Source organism: Petaurus breviceps, unplaced genomic scaffold (genome assembly GCF_028583685.1).
Source record: "Petaurus breviceps papuanus isolate PSGF00001 unplaced genomic scaffold, PetGlider_PUasm1.0 90977, whole genome shotgun sequence".
Lineage (NCBI taxonomy): Eukaryota > Metazoa > Chordata > Mammalia > Diprotodontia > Petauridae > Petaurus > Petaurus breviceps.
This window is the reverse complement of record NW_027187391.1, coordinates 28,059,424-28,076,731: the sequence shown is the minus strand read 5'-3', so window position 1 is coordinate 28,076,731 and position 17,308 is coordinate 28,059,424. Positions and strand designations below refer to the sequence as shown.

The following is a 17,308-nucleotide window of genomic DNA, read 5'->3' as shown; positions in this document are numbered from 1 at the left end:
CTATTGCTAAGTCCAAGTTCTCCCTCAACCATTATCACTCAGTAACACCTCCTCTTTTGGAGTTTACTCAGTGAACACCCTCCCCCCAGTTAAAATAATGATAGTGGCTTTCTACCAACTTCCAGACCATTCCTCTTCTTTCCTCAATGAGTTCAGTGATTCACTCACAGTCTCTTTCCCCTCTTCAACTCTTGCCCTCATACTAGTGGCCTTCAACATACATATTTATACTCCCTCAAGACCCTCCCTCAGAGTTCCTCAGCTTGCTCATTCCTTTATTTTTCAAGTTTTACTTTTGTTCTTTTATTACATTTACCAAATATACCCTGAAAAAAAAAACTTGGTAAAATAACCCAATACAAAAGGTATCAACATTTGAATATTTCTCTTTAAAAATCCCAGTTTTCTGTTGTTTTTTTGTTTCTTCTTTCTCATGGTTCCCTCCATTGGTTTTAATTCTTCTTTACAACATGAGTAATGTGAAAATAGTTTGGTGTTTTTTTTTTAATATGAATGTATATGTGCAATCTATATCAGATTGCTCACAATCTTGGGGAGGGGGAAGGGAAGAAAGGAGGGGGAGAAAATTTAAAAACTCAAAAGCTAATGGAAGTGAATGTTGAAAACTAAAAATAATTCTTACAAAACTCAGTTAGATATTGCAGCTTACTCATTTCACATGACATACTACTCCATACCAACAAAGTCAAATCAAAAGATAGTCATACCCCTGATCTTGATATCACTACAAAATGTACCACTTCATGGTCATGAAGTTGGCAATCCCTTTATCTGATCACAACCTATTATCATCCTATATCTCTCTCTGCCTTGCAATTTCTTTTTTTTTTTAAAGCAATTGGGGTTAAGTAACTTGTGCAAGGTTACACGGCCAGTTATTTTGTGTGGGTGCTAAGTATCTGAGGCCGGAACTGATCCTGGGTCTACCAACTCTGGGGCCGGCGCTCTTACTCAGTGCGCCACCTGGCCACCCCTCTGCCTTGCAATTTCAAACTCTGTTCTTTATGCACACAAAGTATGACCTCCAATCCCTAGAGCCCTCAGTTCTTTTCAGATAATCAACCTTACACTAGGTTCTCCTTTCTTCCCCATCATGGCCCCTTGATGAAGTGAACGGGTTCAACTCTGAGCTGTCCTCTATTCTTGAGTGCCTTCCCACATTATGGCATCACCAATCTTGCCTCAGTCTTGGGTCACTTCCACCATCTGTTGCCTTTACTCCTATACATGTGCTAATTAGTGAAACTTGAGAAAATCACAAAGCTGTAATAAGTGCACTAAAAATTTGTTACATGGTCCATATAACTGGGTCCTCCTAGGAACAAGGCAATCTTTTTATGCCTAATTAACTCACTATCCCTCTCACCATAGTAGCTCTTCCAAACCTTTTTATATCTCCTTCCTCCTATGGTTCCCTCTTCCTTACAACTTAGCTGACAATCTTATTTCATATTTTACTGAAAAAATTGAGGCCATTCACCAAGAGTTTTCTCTTCTCCCCTCTTCATATCATATCACCCAGATGCCTTCTACCACTGTCTTTTCCTTCACTTGTCTTTTTGTTTGAGGAAAAAAAATATTTTAATATCCAAAATCCAACTTCTCACCCTGCCATTCCATCCTCTTTTCCAACTCAACTGAGAACAGGAGAAAAACAAAACCCATTAAAAACATGTACAATCAGTCAAAATAAATTTTCACATTGGCAATGTCCAAAAACAAATTAATCTTATTCTGCATTGAGTCCTTCACCTCTCTATCAGAAGGTGGGTAGCATATTTCATCATTAGTCCTCTGGAATCATAGCTGGTCATTATGCTAATAAGAAATCAGAACAATAGTATTCTATACCATAACTTGTTCATCTATTCCCCAGTTTATGGGCACCTTCTCAGATTCTGATTCTTTACCACCTCAAAAAGCTATAAATTTTTATGCATTTTTTTTTTTGCTTTTTTAAAAAATTTTATTTATTTACTTTTAGTTTATGGAATTTTTAGTTTTAGTTTTTTGTTTTGCTTTTTTTTGCTTAGGACTAATTCCTCCCTTAATTTTCCCTCTTTCAAATTCCCTTCTTCCTATTTCCTTGTTGAGAAAAATGTATTTTTGTACTTGTGTGTGGAGATTCTTCTTTTGATGGGTTCGGACAGAAAAAGTAGGGTTCAAGTGTCAGCCCTATACCCTGCCCCTTATCTACATATTTACAAATAGATGTCTACTTTCACAAACTGATTATGTGAAATAATTTTTAAAAAATTTTCCTGCTATGAGATGCCTTACATTTTCTTCTATTTTTTCAGCCTTTTGATTTTTTCCCAATATTTCTTGTTGCATTATGGAGTCATTGGTATCTTTTTGGTCCATTCTAATTTTTAGGGAGATTTTTATTTGGGCAAGGTTTGAACCTCTTGTGCCAAGTTGTTAATTTCCTTCCCAAATCTTTCTTCTATAATTTTTATTTCTTTTCCAATTTTTTCATCAAGTATTCTCACTGTTTGTATGTGTGTGTATGTGTGTGTGATCTCACTTCATCTCTTCCAGGAATTATAGTTCAATTTTTGATCACGCTGTATTTTAGAATCATTCTCTTTTGGATTTGTGTCTTAAGCTTCCCTGACACCATAATAGCTTCTTATGGTCAGCTTCTTTTTCTATTTGTTTATCCCTCCTGTCTACTTCCTGATTTCTGGGCTGGGCTCTGCTACTCTTCTGGAGTTAAAGTCTGGGTAGGTACTGTTGCTATTTTGGGGGGGGGGGGGTATTGAGTGTTGTGTTTTTCTAGGATTTCAGAGGCAGGTTAAGGACCTACAAGTTTTCAGTGCGCCAAAAATGGTAAAAGGCAAAGGGCAAAGTCTGATTCCTGTGCCCACCCCACCCTACTCTGAGCTTTGCAAGTTCCTGACCTGGGTTTGGGTCTGAGCAACAGCATATTGCTGCTGAATTAAGTCCTTATCAGCCAGCTGGAAAGCTCTGCTGGTTCAGACTGACAGAACTACAGGCTCCTCCTTGATCTGGTCTGGAATTCCTATTCTGGTTATTCTTCGGCAGGATGAGCCAGAGACCTTGCTCTTCACCTGGGCTCTAAGACATAACGCTGCCAATGCTTGCTTTTGAACTTCCTCATTTCTTGCCATTCTGCTCAGGGCCTCTCTACCTGGGAGCACCACCCTCATGTACAAGTCCTCTTCGCAGTCTAGTCTGCAGTAGGTGACAAAGTTGCCAGTTTGAATCTATCTTCAACAAAACTTTTAAAAAATTAACTCCCACCTTCCCTGTCCATTCTCAAATAACACTCATGATTTATACTATTTTGGCACAGAATTATGTTATGTCTCTTTATTTTTTCTCTATTTGTACATAAATCTTATACACACAAAATAAGGTCACTGAGAATAAGACCATATAATATGCAATTTTGCATTCCCTATAGCTCTCAAGATCATGTTGGGCATACTTCGGGCACTCAAAAGTACTTGTTGAATTGTACACCAGAATCCATATTAGGATTTGGTGAAACATCTAAAGTTTGCAGGGGTAGGGAACCTGTGCCCTCCAGGCCACATAGGGTCTTTAAGGTCCTTGGGTACAGCATTTTGGCTGTGTCCAAGTTTTACATAACAAATTCTTTTATTAAGGCGATTTGTTCTGGAAAGTCTGGATTCAGGCAAAGGTTGCACTTGAGGACCTAGACTGTCACATGTGGCCTTGAGGTTATATGTTCCCCACCCCTGAAAAATAGTGACAAAGCACTTCAATGACTATCTTTTGCAGACTAAAAAGGAGGACGCAGTATTATAAAGAAGATTCCTTTCTAAAAGTCTTTCTAAAATAAAGAAAAGGAAAATCTATAGGCCAACAAAATTACTATCAACTATAAATAAATATAATACTATATATATAATATTACATAATAAATGTATAATAATAAATATAATATAAATATATATATATAAATACTAATAACTATAAAATAGTCCAAAAAGTCAATGAGGAAAAGAATGCCTTAAAAAAGACAAATTTGCCAGATGGAAAAGGAATTTCAAAAATTCACTGAAGAGTTTTTGAAAGCTCACTTTCACTCCTTCAAAATTAGATTGGAGCAATTGAAAGCTAATGACTTTATGAGAAATCAAGATACTATAAAACAGATCCAAACAAATGAAAAAATAGAAGGCAATGTGAAATATCTCACTGGAAAAACCAATGACCTGAAAAATAGATACAAAAGAGATAATTTAAAAATTATTGGACTAACTGAAAGCCAGGATCAAAAAAAGAGCCTAGACACCAACTTTCAAGAAATTATCAAGCAAATGGGGTCAGTTCATGGTAGAACTTTTGAATGTCAGGTTAAAGAAAGTGGACTTTAGAATCACAAGAGATCCTTTCTATGTTTAGAAGGATTAACCAGAGGGCAAAATAGAAATTGAAAGAATTCATCGATCACCTCTGATAAAAGATCCCCAAAAGAAAACTCCTAGGAATATTATAGCCAAATTCAAGAGTTCCCAAGTCAAGGAGAAAATACTGCAGGCAGTCAGGAAGAAATAATCTGAGTAGCTTGGAAGCACAATCAGGATAACACAAGACCCAGCAGCTTCTACATTAAGGGATCGAAGGGCTTGGAATATAATATTCCGGAGGTCAAAGGAGCTAGCACTAAAACCAAGAATCACCTACCCAGTAAAACTGAGAATAATGCTACAGGAAAAAAATATGGTCATTCAATGAAAGAGAGGATTTTCAAGCACTTTTGATGAAAAAACCAGAGCTGAACAGAAAATTTGACTTTCAAATACAAGAAGCAAGAGAAGCATGAGAAGGTAAACAGGAAAAAGAAATCATGAGGAACTTATTAAAGTTGAACTATTTACATTCCTACATGGAAAATGATCATTTTAACTCATAAGACTTTTCTCAATATGAGGATAGTTAAAGGGAATATATCTGTGTATGTGTGTATATATATATATGTACACATGTATGTATAGGAGGGTGTATGTCTATATACACATGTATGTGAGTATGGGCATATGTATGTTCATGTATATATAGACACAGGGCACAGGATGAGTTGAACATGAAGGGATGATATCTAAAAAATAAAATTAAGAGGTGAGAGAGGAATTTGTTGGGAGAAGGAGAAAGGGAGACATAGATTAGGGTAAATTATCTTATATAAAAGAGGCAAGAGAAAACTGTTATAATGGAGGGGAAGAGCAAGAAGGTGAAAGGGAACAGGACAACCTAATACTCATTGAATTTGGCTTAAGGAGGGAATAACATACGCACTCAATTGGGTATCTTACCCTACAGGAAAATAGGGGGGTAGGGGATAAGAGGGGGGATGACAGAAGGGAGGGCAGATTGGGGGAGAGGGTAGCTAGAAGCAAACATTTTTGAAAAGGGATAGGAGAAAATAGAATAAGTGGGGGGCAGGATAGGATGGAGGGAAATATAGTTAGCCTTTCAAAATATAACTACTATGGAAATGATTTGGGTAACTACACATGTACAACCTGTACTGAATTGTTTATCTTCCCAGTGGGGATGGGTGAGGAGGGAAGAAGGGTAGAAATCTGGAGCTCAAAGTTTTAAAAACAAATGTTTAAAAAATTTATTTTTTACATGCAACTGGGAAATAAGATACACAGGTACTGGGGTATAGAAACCCATCTTGTTCTACTATAAAGGTAGGGGAGTGATGGGGGAAGATATAAGAGAGAACAGATTAGGGGAGGGGGTATTCAGTAGGCTTGCTATTTTGGGGTGGGGGTAGGGGAAAGACAGGGAGAAAAAAACTGTAACTCAAAATCTTGTGGAAATGAATGCTGAAAACTAAAAATAAGTAAATTAATTTTTTTAAAAAGAAAACAGATGACCAGTTCTTTCTATTTGAAGAGCATTCATTGATTCATAGCTAAAGCCCTTAGTTGTCTATATTTATTGAAACTATAAGTGAAATTGAACATAATTATGTTAAACAAATGACACCTGGGAAAATAAATGTCTTTAAAACATTGATGTAAGCATACTCACTCTTTAGATTCCTGGGTTACTTTAGTAACATGCTGAACAAGAGTATCATAGCCAGGTCCTTCATCTTGATTCTGATCTGAGGTACATTTTTCCATTTCTTCCTCAATCATAGCCCCCAGAGTACTGTTTATATATTGTCTAAGATATTTCACAAATTCATAGCTGAAACAAAAATTAAAAATTAAAAACTATGTCATATGCCTTATGTGTCATGACAAAAAAACAACACCATCAGTTTAAAGTTCTAGAGGGTTCAGTTTTATATTACTTCAGGATTCTATTCCTTGTACTATATGCTACATGAAATAGTACATAAAAAGCTGTCTTCAGAGCCAGCAAGATCTGGGTTCAAGTCTTGACTCTGTATGACCTTGGACAATTCACTTAACCGTTCAATACCCCTCCCCTCAACGCTTCCCCCTGGGGTACTCTCTAAGACTATAAATTGCATAGAAGGCGCCAACTTGCATCAGTGATTGTGTTTCTCATCCAGAGTACCTTAGAATAATGAAAATAGAGGTTTGGTCCTCATTACTTCACAATGTTAAGCAAGAATAGAGTATATTTATATAGTGGTTTTTGGTTATAAAGCTCTTTTACATATATTATTTCATTTGATATTTGCAGGATATTTAGGAATATAAAAATTTCCCCAATATCATTTTATAGCAATGACCCTTTAAAGATAAAGAATTGAAAGAAGGTAATTTCAGAAATTTGGAGCCTTTTCATAAATATTAATCTATGTTAAATTTGCAATAGCTGAGAAATAATTTATTCAATGTTTTCATGTTTTTTCAAATTGATACAAACAAGAGGAATGGAACAGAGTAAAACATTAAGCAAAATGAGAAATGATAAAGAATACCAAAAAAAGGTTAAGAATAGAAAATCAGTGAATACACTGAGATAAAAGGTTTCTACGTACAATTTTAAATTAGGTTTCTGTTTTTCAATAGTGGTGGTGGGAACAGACCTGGTTTGTTTGGGGGTTATGGGTGGTAGTTGTTGTGGTTGTGATTTTTTTTCTTAACAGTATAGTGAAATCTCAATGTGGAAAATCACTCTAGCAAGGCAGATCAATAAGTCTCATCACTTCTGGTCTTGAGAGTTCCCTCAATACCAAAGTACTGACAGCTTAAGTGACTAGAAGTCCATAGTTATGCAACTACTATGGAACAAATGCAGAACTTGAATCTAGGTTTTCCCAACTTCAAGACTAGCCCTCTAATCATTATGTTTTCTCATCATATGGGATATGCATGAGTAGAGGTTTGCACTTTCGCCAATTCCAGTGGTACATGTTCTGTCTGTGGCACTTCTCTTGAAGGGCTGAGCCTGTCCCATGGCTACTTGGACAAGACATATAATTGAGAACCAAAAGAGCCATTAAAGATCTTATAGTCGAATTACTTTGAATTAGTGAGATTTTACTTTATTTTTTTCTGATAATTAATTTTCTAAAGTAAATATTGTTATTAGGAACTGAAAACTAAAAATACACGCATACAATATTTTAATGTTATATAATCTGAGGCAATTCATTTAATGTCTCAGCAATTCAGATGACATCATAAATCCTCCTACACCAACTCTCTTTCTGACCCTGAAGCTCTGGGAGTAAGAGGATAAAAACCTTTCTTTTCTTTCTTTTCATTTCCTTGCTTAGAAAGTCAGAGTAAGGCCTATGACTTGCTATTTGCCATTGGCACCATGTTTTTCTAGTCCCCCAGGTTTAACATGATGTTATCTTCAACTTCTCCCTCTTCTTTGACCCTCACACTCAGTCATAAATTCTTGCATATTCTGGCTTCATAGTGTGTTTTCAATTCATCATTTAAGTTAGCACAATGCTATAAAAAACAAAAACAGTGGACTGGGTGTCAGAAGACTCTGTTTCGAATTCTCTGCATTTCATTTTCTTTATCTACAAAACAAAGGAATTGGATTAAAGTCACTTCTAGCCCTAAATTCTGGATTCAGTGCATTCTTTTTTTCCATAATGCCACCACTCTCACCCAAAACACTGTATCATAAAATCTCTCCATTTTTTCTTTCCACCTTCCAATGCCTTCTACATTTTGCTACTAGATTAATCCTTCTAAACATAGAGACATTTAACTCTGAAAGGATCTCTTCTGATTCTGAAGTCCACTTTCTTTAACCTGACATTCAAAAGTCCTACCATGTACTGACCCCATTTGATACACTCAACATGGATCATTTGCTTTAGAATCCCTAATTCCATATCTGGTCCAAACTCCTGAAATGTTGATGATTTTGCAATAATTTAAAGTATCTTTATTCATTCAGTAATATGCATTTAATGAGCACCTAATTTGTACAAGAATCTATACTGGTCACTATGCAGAAGCAGGTAAAATAAGATATGCATAATTAACTATAATATAAGGGAGAAGGTGAATGTGTAAAAAGAGAATAGTAAACTATGAGAATTTCAGGGAATATGGAAATTAGTAAGGCCTTAATGGAGGTGGAATATGACCTAGGCCTTGAGCAGGAACCGAATAAATGGAGCTGGCCTTAGCAAACGGAAAAGTATAGAAAGTCAAATAAATCATTTTAGCTAGTCTCTTACCATACAAAGTCCCAAGTACTCTGTTTTTATTCCAGTTCAATATAAAAGAAAATGTTATCACCTACCTTTAAATCTAAAATTCATGATAAACCATACTAAAACATTAATTTTAAATAAAATAGTCCAACTGAACCATCTTAGAAATTATGGATAAGTAACAAATGGGTTGCACTATATAAGCTTCCTTAAATTACATTTTAAAAAATCTAAAATAAAATTTCAAATTTCTATTTTTTTCACAAAGAAAAAAGCCTTAGCAAGAGAGATCTGAAAGCAAATTTCCCAATTCCACATCAATTCCAACAATTCTATCATTTTACAGATGCGGCAACTAAGGCCTAATGAAATCAAATCACTTGCCCAAGATCACACAGCAAATGGCAAAGCCAGCATTAAAATGAAGGTCCCCTAATTCCACCTATGGAATTAGGTAGCAAAGTGGATAAACAGGATGAACCTGGATGCCCCCTAATTCCAAACCAAATATTTTCCCACTGTAAAAATGCAGACTCCCTGTATTTTCCCCTTCATATCTCTATTCCCATTTATATGATTTTGCTCGTGCTATTCTCCACGTTTCGAAGCCTCTTTCCCATCTGCTACCATATTGTCAAGAGGTTTTACAGCTTGAACTATGAGCTTGACTCAAGTTCTCCTGTAAGTCTTCAAGACTCCAGCCTACAAAGAACTTCACCAAACTTCACCAAAATTCCTATTGTACTTGAGTTCCCATAAGATAGTCCAGCACGTAATCACATGGCTTGGGTTGTCTGTCCTCTGGGTACCTGGAGTAATTAGATGTTTATTTCAGCCTCTCAATGGCAAAATTAAATTAAATTTTAAAATCTACTTCTTTTGGTTCTTACCTAGCACAGGTATTGCAGGTGCTTAAAAATCCTTAACAACTGCTTGATTACTTGACCACAAAAATTAGTTTTTAAATTCTCAAATAAGCATGGTAAATGTTCATTATATATAAAGAATCATAAAAATACTTCGATAAATCTACAAAAATGAAAGGTTTAAGTTCCAGGGAAAAAATATTGAAAAGCAATAAAAAGAAAATAGTAGACAGACCATAAAAAAAGAATCACGAGATTTTTACAGTATATTATACTTATATACATATATATTTGTGTAAACATATTTATATATACTTATATATAAGTACAAGAAAAATATATGCATGTCATAATGAATAGAAAACAGGATTAGGATTTAAGATCTTATTTGTAATCCTATCTATTAACTAACTGTGTGAGCTTGAGTAAGTCACTTAACTGTTCTGGGCCTCAGTTTCTTCATTTGTAAAAAGAGGTTACCAAGATGATTAAATTACCTTTAAAATGAAAAGTGCTATTACAAGATCAGTGTGGATTATTTTTTTTCCTTTGCTTTTTGGAGGGCAATTGGGGTTAAATGACTTGCCCAAGATCACACAACCAATTTTTTTGTTAGGTGTCTGAGGCGGGATTTGAACTCAGGTCCTCCTGACTCCAGGGCCAGTGCTCTATTCACTGCTCCACTTCACTCTATTCACTCTATCCACATCCTGAGTGTGGATTATTTTAACTCAGAAATCTAAGCCTTATTCTTAAGGAACTGTTTCAATATTATAAAAACAAATATTCTAACACACTAATTCTCCTTTGGAAAAAAAATACTTTTCTATCAAGAGAATTTAACTTCCTGGACATAATTCCATAAGTAATACAACATTATAGCTCATTTAAGATCTCTGGCTTTTAAATACCTACATTGGAAGTGGGAGAATGGCAAGTACCTCACAAATAAGATTTGGAAAACATCTAAAAACAATTCCACATGAACCCCAACAACTTCATTTTACAAATGAGGCACTTAAGGCCTAATGAAGTCAAGTCACTTGCCCAAGGTCACACAGCAACTGGGACAGCCAGGATTAAAACGTAGGTCCCTAATTCTAAACCCAATGCTTTTTCACTGTACCAGGCTCCTGTGTTTTTGAAGACACCTATATAGACAGCCCATATATTTCTTCCAGGACCCTGTATCAATAATAATCACCTTTATTCTGAAAGTTTGTTAGATCTACTCTTCTATAATTATGAATACATTTTTGGTTTTATTCTTGTTGGAGTCATCCTTCACTGGAATCTTCTTAACGTGAACACATTCATCAAGCAGTAGAGCTCAAAATGTATAAAGGAGTATGTAAATTATTTTGTTTTGTTAGAAAACTGTGTTAAAGTTGTGATGGCCCTTTTAAGACGGCCATCAGTTGAAACCTGGAATTTGTTGGTTATATTGTTACAGTATTTAGAAAGCCTTTAAGATTCCTTTCAAATCCAGCTCTAATTACACCAATTTATATGTACTATACTGTTTATTAAACATCCAAAACTCATAGTTGGGTTTGTGGATTGTTTCCTCAGCTTTAAGACAATATTATGGTCCTAACTCACCTTAACCTATGTTCCTTCCCTGCCTCCCATACTTCTATATTCTTCATTTTCCATAGTATTTTTTTTCTCCTCAAGCATAACATGTAATTACCCAATCATATTTGTTTACATTTTCAAACTATTTATCCAAAATGATAAACTGCAATGTTCCCAAAGAATTTAAATGCATTTTGTCATAACCTTTTTAAAAGTATTCTTAGAACTTTAGGGAGCACTTGGTCACCTCTATGAAATACTGCTGGAATTTGCTCTAACAAGTCTGTCAGTAAGAGGCCTACTCTTTGGTCCCACGTGAAATGTGGCCTAGTGAACAATTACAGCCCATCCTCTTGTTCTTTTTGGTGTAATGGTCAATCTTCTTCATACTTGCTTAGGAAAATATTACTAAGAATTACTGACATGTCCATAGGAGGTATTTAATAACTAATGAGTTGAATCCAAATTTTTTTTTCTATTAGTTTCCTTATAAGATTTTACCTAAATTACTTACCATGGGAATATTTTTTTTAACGTTACGGTTTTGAAAAACTTTACAATACATACATGAATTTATAGAATTGATGAGTACAGAATGATGTATTAGACAATAATCCAAATAGCAAATTTATTACTAAATTAACATTTTCAAGCTAAGAAAAGGAAACTATTTTATTATAACAGTATACCTTTTCCAAGCTTAAGATAGGGTGGTTATCACTTTTAAAAATGCAAAACAATGTTTCTCATAGTTGTTTTATTTAGAAAACATAGGCTGCATGGTACAATAGATGCCAGATATGGAATTAGGTGGCAAAGTGGATAACAGGATGACCCTGGATGCCCTGAGTCCAAGTCCCACGATAATACACACCTAGAGTCTGTGTGACACAAGACAAGTTACGTTCTTTGTCCCAGGCAACTGACTAATTCTATTAGTTAAAGAACAGTTACTTATCACATTAATTGTAGTCAAGGAAATTCTTCTACCAATGAAATCACAGGTAAGGACCCCTTCTCAAAAAACTCATTAAGGTGGGTGGCACAGTGAATAGAGCACCGGCCCTTAAGTCAGGAGGACCTGAGTTCAAATTTGGACTCAGATACTTAACACAAAAACTAGCCATGTGACCTTGGGTAAGTCACTTAACCCCATTTGCCCTCCAAAAAAGCAAAATAAACAAACAAAAAAAAACCTCATTAGCACAGAACTACAGAAGATAATGATGGTTAAAGGCATGTAAAACTTTCATATTGTTCATCAGAGGTGCCAAACATGTCACCTTCAACACTCTTGAGTGCTGCCTGAACCAAATAAAACTCTAATTAGGAAGTATTTGATAAATAAAAATGCAATAAAACATGGATAATATTAAATCTTAAAACTAAATTAATATTCAGCCTGCAGGGATGTATGAATTAGTGCCCTCCCCCCTTTCTATGTGAGTCTGACACCACTGCTGTAAACTACACAGCAAACTGTCAGTAACAGATACTAAGAATTTTTAAAAGTCAAGTTTTATTATAAACACACTTCTGTATAACAAAATTAAAGTGTATATGCTATAACATTTGAGTAGAACAAATTACACAGTTCAAAAACACTTTAGGTATCCTTCCAGGATACAATAACAACTGCTTGTTTTTCTTATTAGATGCTAATAATCATGTATTTCCTGTGTGTGTGTGTGTGTGTGTGTGTGTGTGTGAAAATTTTTACATAAGAGCCTCATTAGAAAACAGGTGTTTTATTATGCACTTTAATGCAATGAAGGTAATTTTCATGAAAGGATGATTTCATTTTTAGTAGGAGTTATCAGACCCTAAGAAATGTTTTACAAATTTAAACTTTCACACATAGTCCATATGAAAAAAAGACCTATACAAAAAGAGCTGCAACAGTCACTTCTTTAACCACTTTCCAACAAAGTAGGCAACTTCAGGCCTGACCAACTACAATCAGGTAGAGCGGTTATGTGATTATCACCTTGTTTGTCTACCCTGCCTGCCCCCTTTCAGTGTGCTACACTTCTGGAAATTTCATCAATTAGTCTTATAACAATGCAAATCCCTCTAGTAAACATGGGACATACTGTGAAAAAACTTTCAGACAGTCAGCTAGCCTTGGCAACTAGCTGAGAAAGATGGGGAAGGAGGTGAGAGAAAAGGAGGAACAATGAGAGGCAGATATATTTGGATCACAGAGCACTTTGAAGAGCAAATCAATTAGCATTTTACAGTTCAAAGGCAAGAAGCACTACAAAATTCAAAGAAAGGTTGAATAGGTGAGGATGAAGGTAAATTGTTTTTCCTTTTCAAAAATGTTTTTCTGCACTCAATTTTGAAGCAAGAAAAGGAAAACGAAATCATTTTACTCTTCCCTGAGACACCTCACAAGTTCGTAGGAGTCCAGTCATAATCTAGTACACTCAAGGCTACAGTTAAGCTATGTTAGTTGCACAGGGCTTTGTGGGCTGGCCTGGAAATCTAACCAGTGTTATTCCCATAGAGAAGGGATTCTCACACTTTTGGGGCTCAGCACCTTTCCCCTTAAAAAATTATCATCGAGAACCCTCCCAAATAGTTTTTATGTAGATTATACTTATCGAAATATACCATTTAAGAAATCAAGACATCTTAGTATTATGAAAAATTTTATTTGTGCAGGCTCCATCAAAGGGTGTCAGGGACCCCTCCCCTCATCTCCAGTCTTCGGATCACACTCTGAGAACCTAGTGGGCAGTAAGATAGAGCTCTAGGACTGGACTCAAGAAGGTCTGCGTTCAAATCCATCCTTGGCCACTTACTAGAGTGTGACCCTCAGCACAATTTCCTCTAATGTAAAATGGGGATAATAAAAACGTACCTTGAAGGCTTGTTGTGTAGATCAAATGAGGTAATACTGCAAAAAGCATTTAGCAAAGTACCTAATACAGAGTAGGTACTATATAAATGCTTACAGGAACAGCAAGATAGAGGAAAGTACCCCTCTAAATTCCAGACCCCTTAAATTCATTTGCAAATTTGAGCTACCTTTTTAGTGCTGAATCTCACAGCCACTTAGTACTGAAATAATGCAGTTACTTAATGAACTATGCCCCTTCCTCACCTCAAAAAAAACAAATTATAACTGAAGAGTCATTAGTGCAGCTAAGGTGCGGAACTTGAAATCAGGAAGATCTGAATTCAAAGCCCGTCTCTGAAACTTATTAGTTGTATGATCGAGGGAAAAAATAAATGACTCTGCCTCTCCCAACTTTCAGTTTACTCAGCTGTAAAACGGTGATAATATCTGTATTATGTACCTCATAAAGTTGTGGTGAGAATCAAATGAGATAAATTAATGTAAAGCTGTTTATAAATCTACTCTTATTACAAGTTTAACTAAGCTACTAGCATCAATTATCATAAAAAGTATTTGACAAACTCACTGCACACGATATAACACAATCATTGTTGTATTTAGCTTAAAGTTTGTCCAGTATCACATTTGTTGCATTACCTAAGGAAAAACAGAACAGTATCTGACTAAACCTGAGTTTTCCTTGATTTTTTCTTGAAGCACATGGCAAAACAAAAAACCCAGAATCTAATCAAATGAAATTATTCCTCTTTGACCTCTCAAAAGGAATATCATCTAATAATGGTCTGTACTGAGACTTGAAATGAGGAAATATGCAAGTAAATTGAGAGGTACATAATCATAAACCTGGATGAAAAATTATCATTAACCAAGCAAAAAAAAATTTAAACAAATCTTAAGATTAAAACTAACAACTGCTTAAAAGATAACTAAGGGTTCTAATTAGAGCAGTTGCAGTGTAACTAATGATCACTAACATGGCCAAAAATCCTCGGAGATATATAAAAACTACCTTCTTGAGATAAGCCAGAATCTGAAGGGTTTAAAAAAATATTAAGGAATCCTGAGGTCTGATTTTAAAAGTTACTATATAAACTTTACATATTTTTATTCCATTTATAAGATCCAGCTGAAAAGAAAAATCAAATCCTTCAATCACTGAACCACCAGGAAAAAAATACTGCACTCCCTTGAATAGTCATTCCCTCTGTGTTGATTAGACTCAAAAACGAGATTCTTCAACTCTCTGACAAGGTGTCCCAAAAAATCTTAGTGCAGTTTTAAGCTATTAAAGCTTCCCCTTCCCCCTGTAAATGATTAACTGTTCAGGCCTGATACTACTGAAACATCTATTAGATATTATTGGGTATGTGGGTAGGAGCGGGCGAGCGGGCGGGCGGGGGAGTGTATGGCGCAGTGTTAGGGAAAAAATGAGGATTAGAGTTAAGAGAAAGAGGAGAATTTTTTTTTTTAAGTTAGACTAAGAGTTCACCCTGGGGACCCACCCACTCTTCATAGGAGCCTTGCCAAAAGGGGACAGGGAAAAGTATAACTGAACAGAAGGAAGTAGCGGCAGGTTTCGTTTAGACACCGCTTCAAAGGGCCCTTTAAACTTTCTACTGATCTGCCAATCCGTTCGCTTAAAATACCAAATGAAGCTTTACTTGTGAAAATTTTCATCAGTTTCCTCCAGGTGCAAGAGTATCTCCTCTGCGCACTCCAGGGAGGGAGCGCCCGTGATTTTTTCCTTCACGCTCTGCAGTAACTGCCTGAGCATGGACTGGAGCCGAACCTCGTCCTCGCTGGAGAGTTGGGCCATCTGTGGAGAGAACACCAGAGAACCCAAAGATTTTAAAAGCCCCAGGTTCAGGGGACCGAGCGCGTGGCCCTGCTCCTTTCTGCCCCCTCCCCCAGGGGGCGGGGCCGAGGCCCAGCCACAGAGAAGGCCCCAAGCTTGGGGCGGGGCCCACCAGCCTCCTTCCAAAAATCAAACCGCCTTACTTTGGGAAGAGAGGAATGCGACAGTCCCCGCCTACGAAAGGGGACCCAGATTCCAACGAGGACGAGGATGACGCAGCCGCCTTCGCCTCCACCTTTCCCAAAAACCCAGGCCAGCGGTCGCTGACCTACATCGGGAGTAGAGTGAAAAGGTGGAGGTTGGCACGGTGCGAAGGACGACTGTGTTAGCGTGATGACGTAAAACGCCGACGGGAAAGTAATCTCCGCCCCCATCTCCTTCTGGAGATCTGACGTTTGGAAGGGCAGGAGGGAGGGTCAGGGAGGCGGGGCTCTGTGGAGGCGGGGGATCCAGAGGGAAAGAAGGAATGCAAAAGGAAGCTAGAGAATGCAGGGCACGTGGCGAGGGGGAGGAATGGGCTCCTGTGAGAGGCAGGGCCGGCACAGGTATAACTTAATTAATAAAATTAATTCATTAATTTAATTTATTATGAATTATTATTTTATTAATTATTTAATTAATTGATTAAAACTATAACTTAATTTTAGTTCTTGGGAAAGATAAATTAGGAGAATGGGGAACGTTTTGGTTGTGTGTGTGTGTTACATACGCCTTGGGCATCTGGTGAAACCTGTGAACCCTTTCTTAGAATTTGTTTGGTTGTTTTTCAGTCATATCCAGCTCTTCCTGTCCCCATTTGGGGTTTTCTTGGCAAAGATGCTGGAGTGATTTGATGTTTCCTTCTCCAGCTCATTTGACAGATGAGAAAACTGAGGCAAACTTTAAGTGACTTGCCTAGGGTCACACAGCTAGTCTAAGCCAAATTTGAACTCAGGATATGATTCTTCCTAACTCCAGGCCTGGCCCTCTCTCCACTGTACCATTTAGCTGCCCCTTTCTCAGAATAATGTTTTTAAATGCATAAAATAAAATGCATGGGATTCTAAGGGAAACCTATTATGATTATTAGTTTTAATTATATATGTTAATTTTTTCTAAGGAAGTGGACTCCAAATTAACAACCCCTCATTAAGAGAAAGGTCTCCAGCTGAGGAAAAGAAGAAAGAGGAAGCAAAAAAAAGAAGAATCCCAGGAGTCTGATGATGACATGGGCTTTGGTCTGTTTGACTAAATATTTTTTGTAACATTAAATAAAAAGCTTAACTCAAACTTAAAAAAAAAAGAGAAAGGTCTGTGATTTGGTAGGGAGGAAGCTGATAAAAGAATCACTTAATCTAAATTTTAAAATAAAAGTGATTCTTGAGAAAGTTGTGAATTCAAAATGAGTGATAGTGACAGAGATGCATTAAAATTATGAACTTCCTCACACCCTTCAAGAAATCAGAGGCATCAAAACAAAGTTTTTAAACTCACTCTTGCATTTAGGGTTCATATTTAAGTAACTTAAG

At 36.4% G+C, this 17,308-nt stretch overlaps 1 protein-coding gene and 1 long non-coding RNA gene across 4 annotated transcripts in view; one reads left to right on the top strand and one right to left on the bottom strand.

The window, feature by feature from the left end:
* Window positions 1-16,128, bottom strand: part of TBC1D32 (TBC1 domain family member 32) — a 246,731-nt gene extending 230,603 nt beyond the window's left edge. For both annotated transcript variants that reach the window (XM_069076948.1, XM_069076949.1), the window contains exons 1-3: window positions 15,944-16,128; window positions 15,607-15,761; window positions 6,061-6,222 (exon numbers count right to left, since the gene is read on the bottom strand). In XM_069076948.1, coding sequence (XP_068933049.1) covers window positions 6,061-6,222; window positions 15,607-15,761 — 317 coding nt within the window. In that variant the 5' untranslated portion in view covers window positions 15,944-16,128. The remainder of the gene's footprint in view (window positions 1-6,060; window positions 6,223-15,606; window positions 15,762-15,943) is intronic.
* Window positions 16,025-17,088, top strand: LOC138152889 (uncharacterized). 2 transcript variants are annotated; one of them, XR_011166220.1, is made up of 2 exons: window positions 16,025-16,157; window positions 16,900-17,088. It is a non-coding gene; the product is annotated as an uncharacterized lncRNA (long non-coding RNA). The 2 variants fall into 2 exon arrangements; XR_011166221.1 differs by lacking the exon at window positions 16,025-16,157 and adding an exon at window positions 16,171-16,345.
* The last annotated feature ends 220 nt before the right edge of the window (window positions 17,089-17,308 follow it).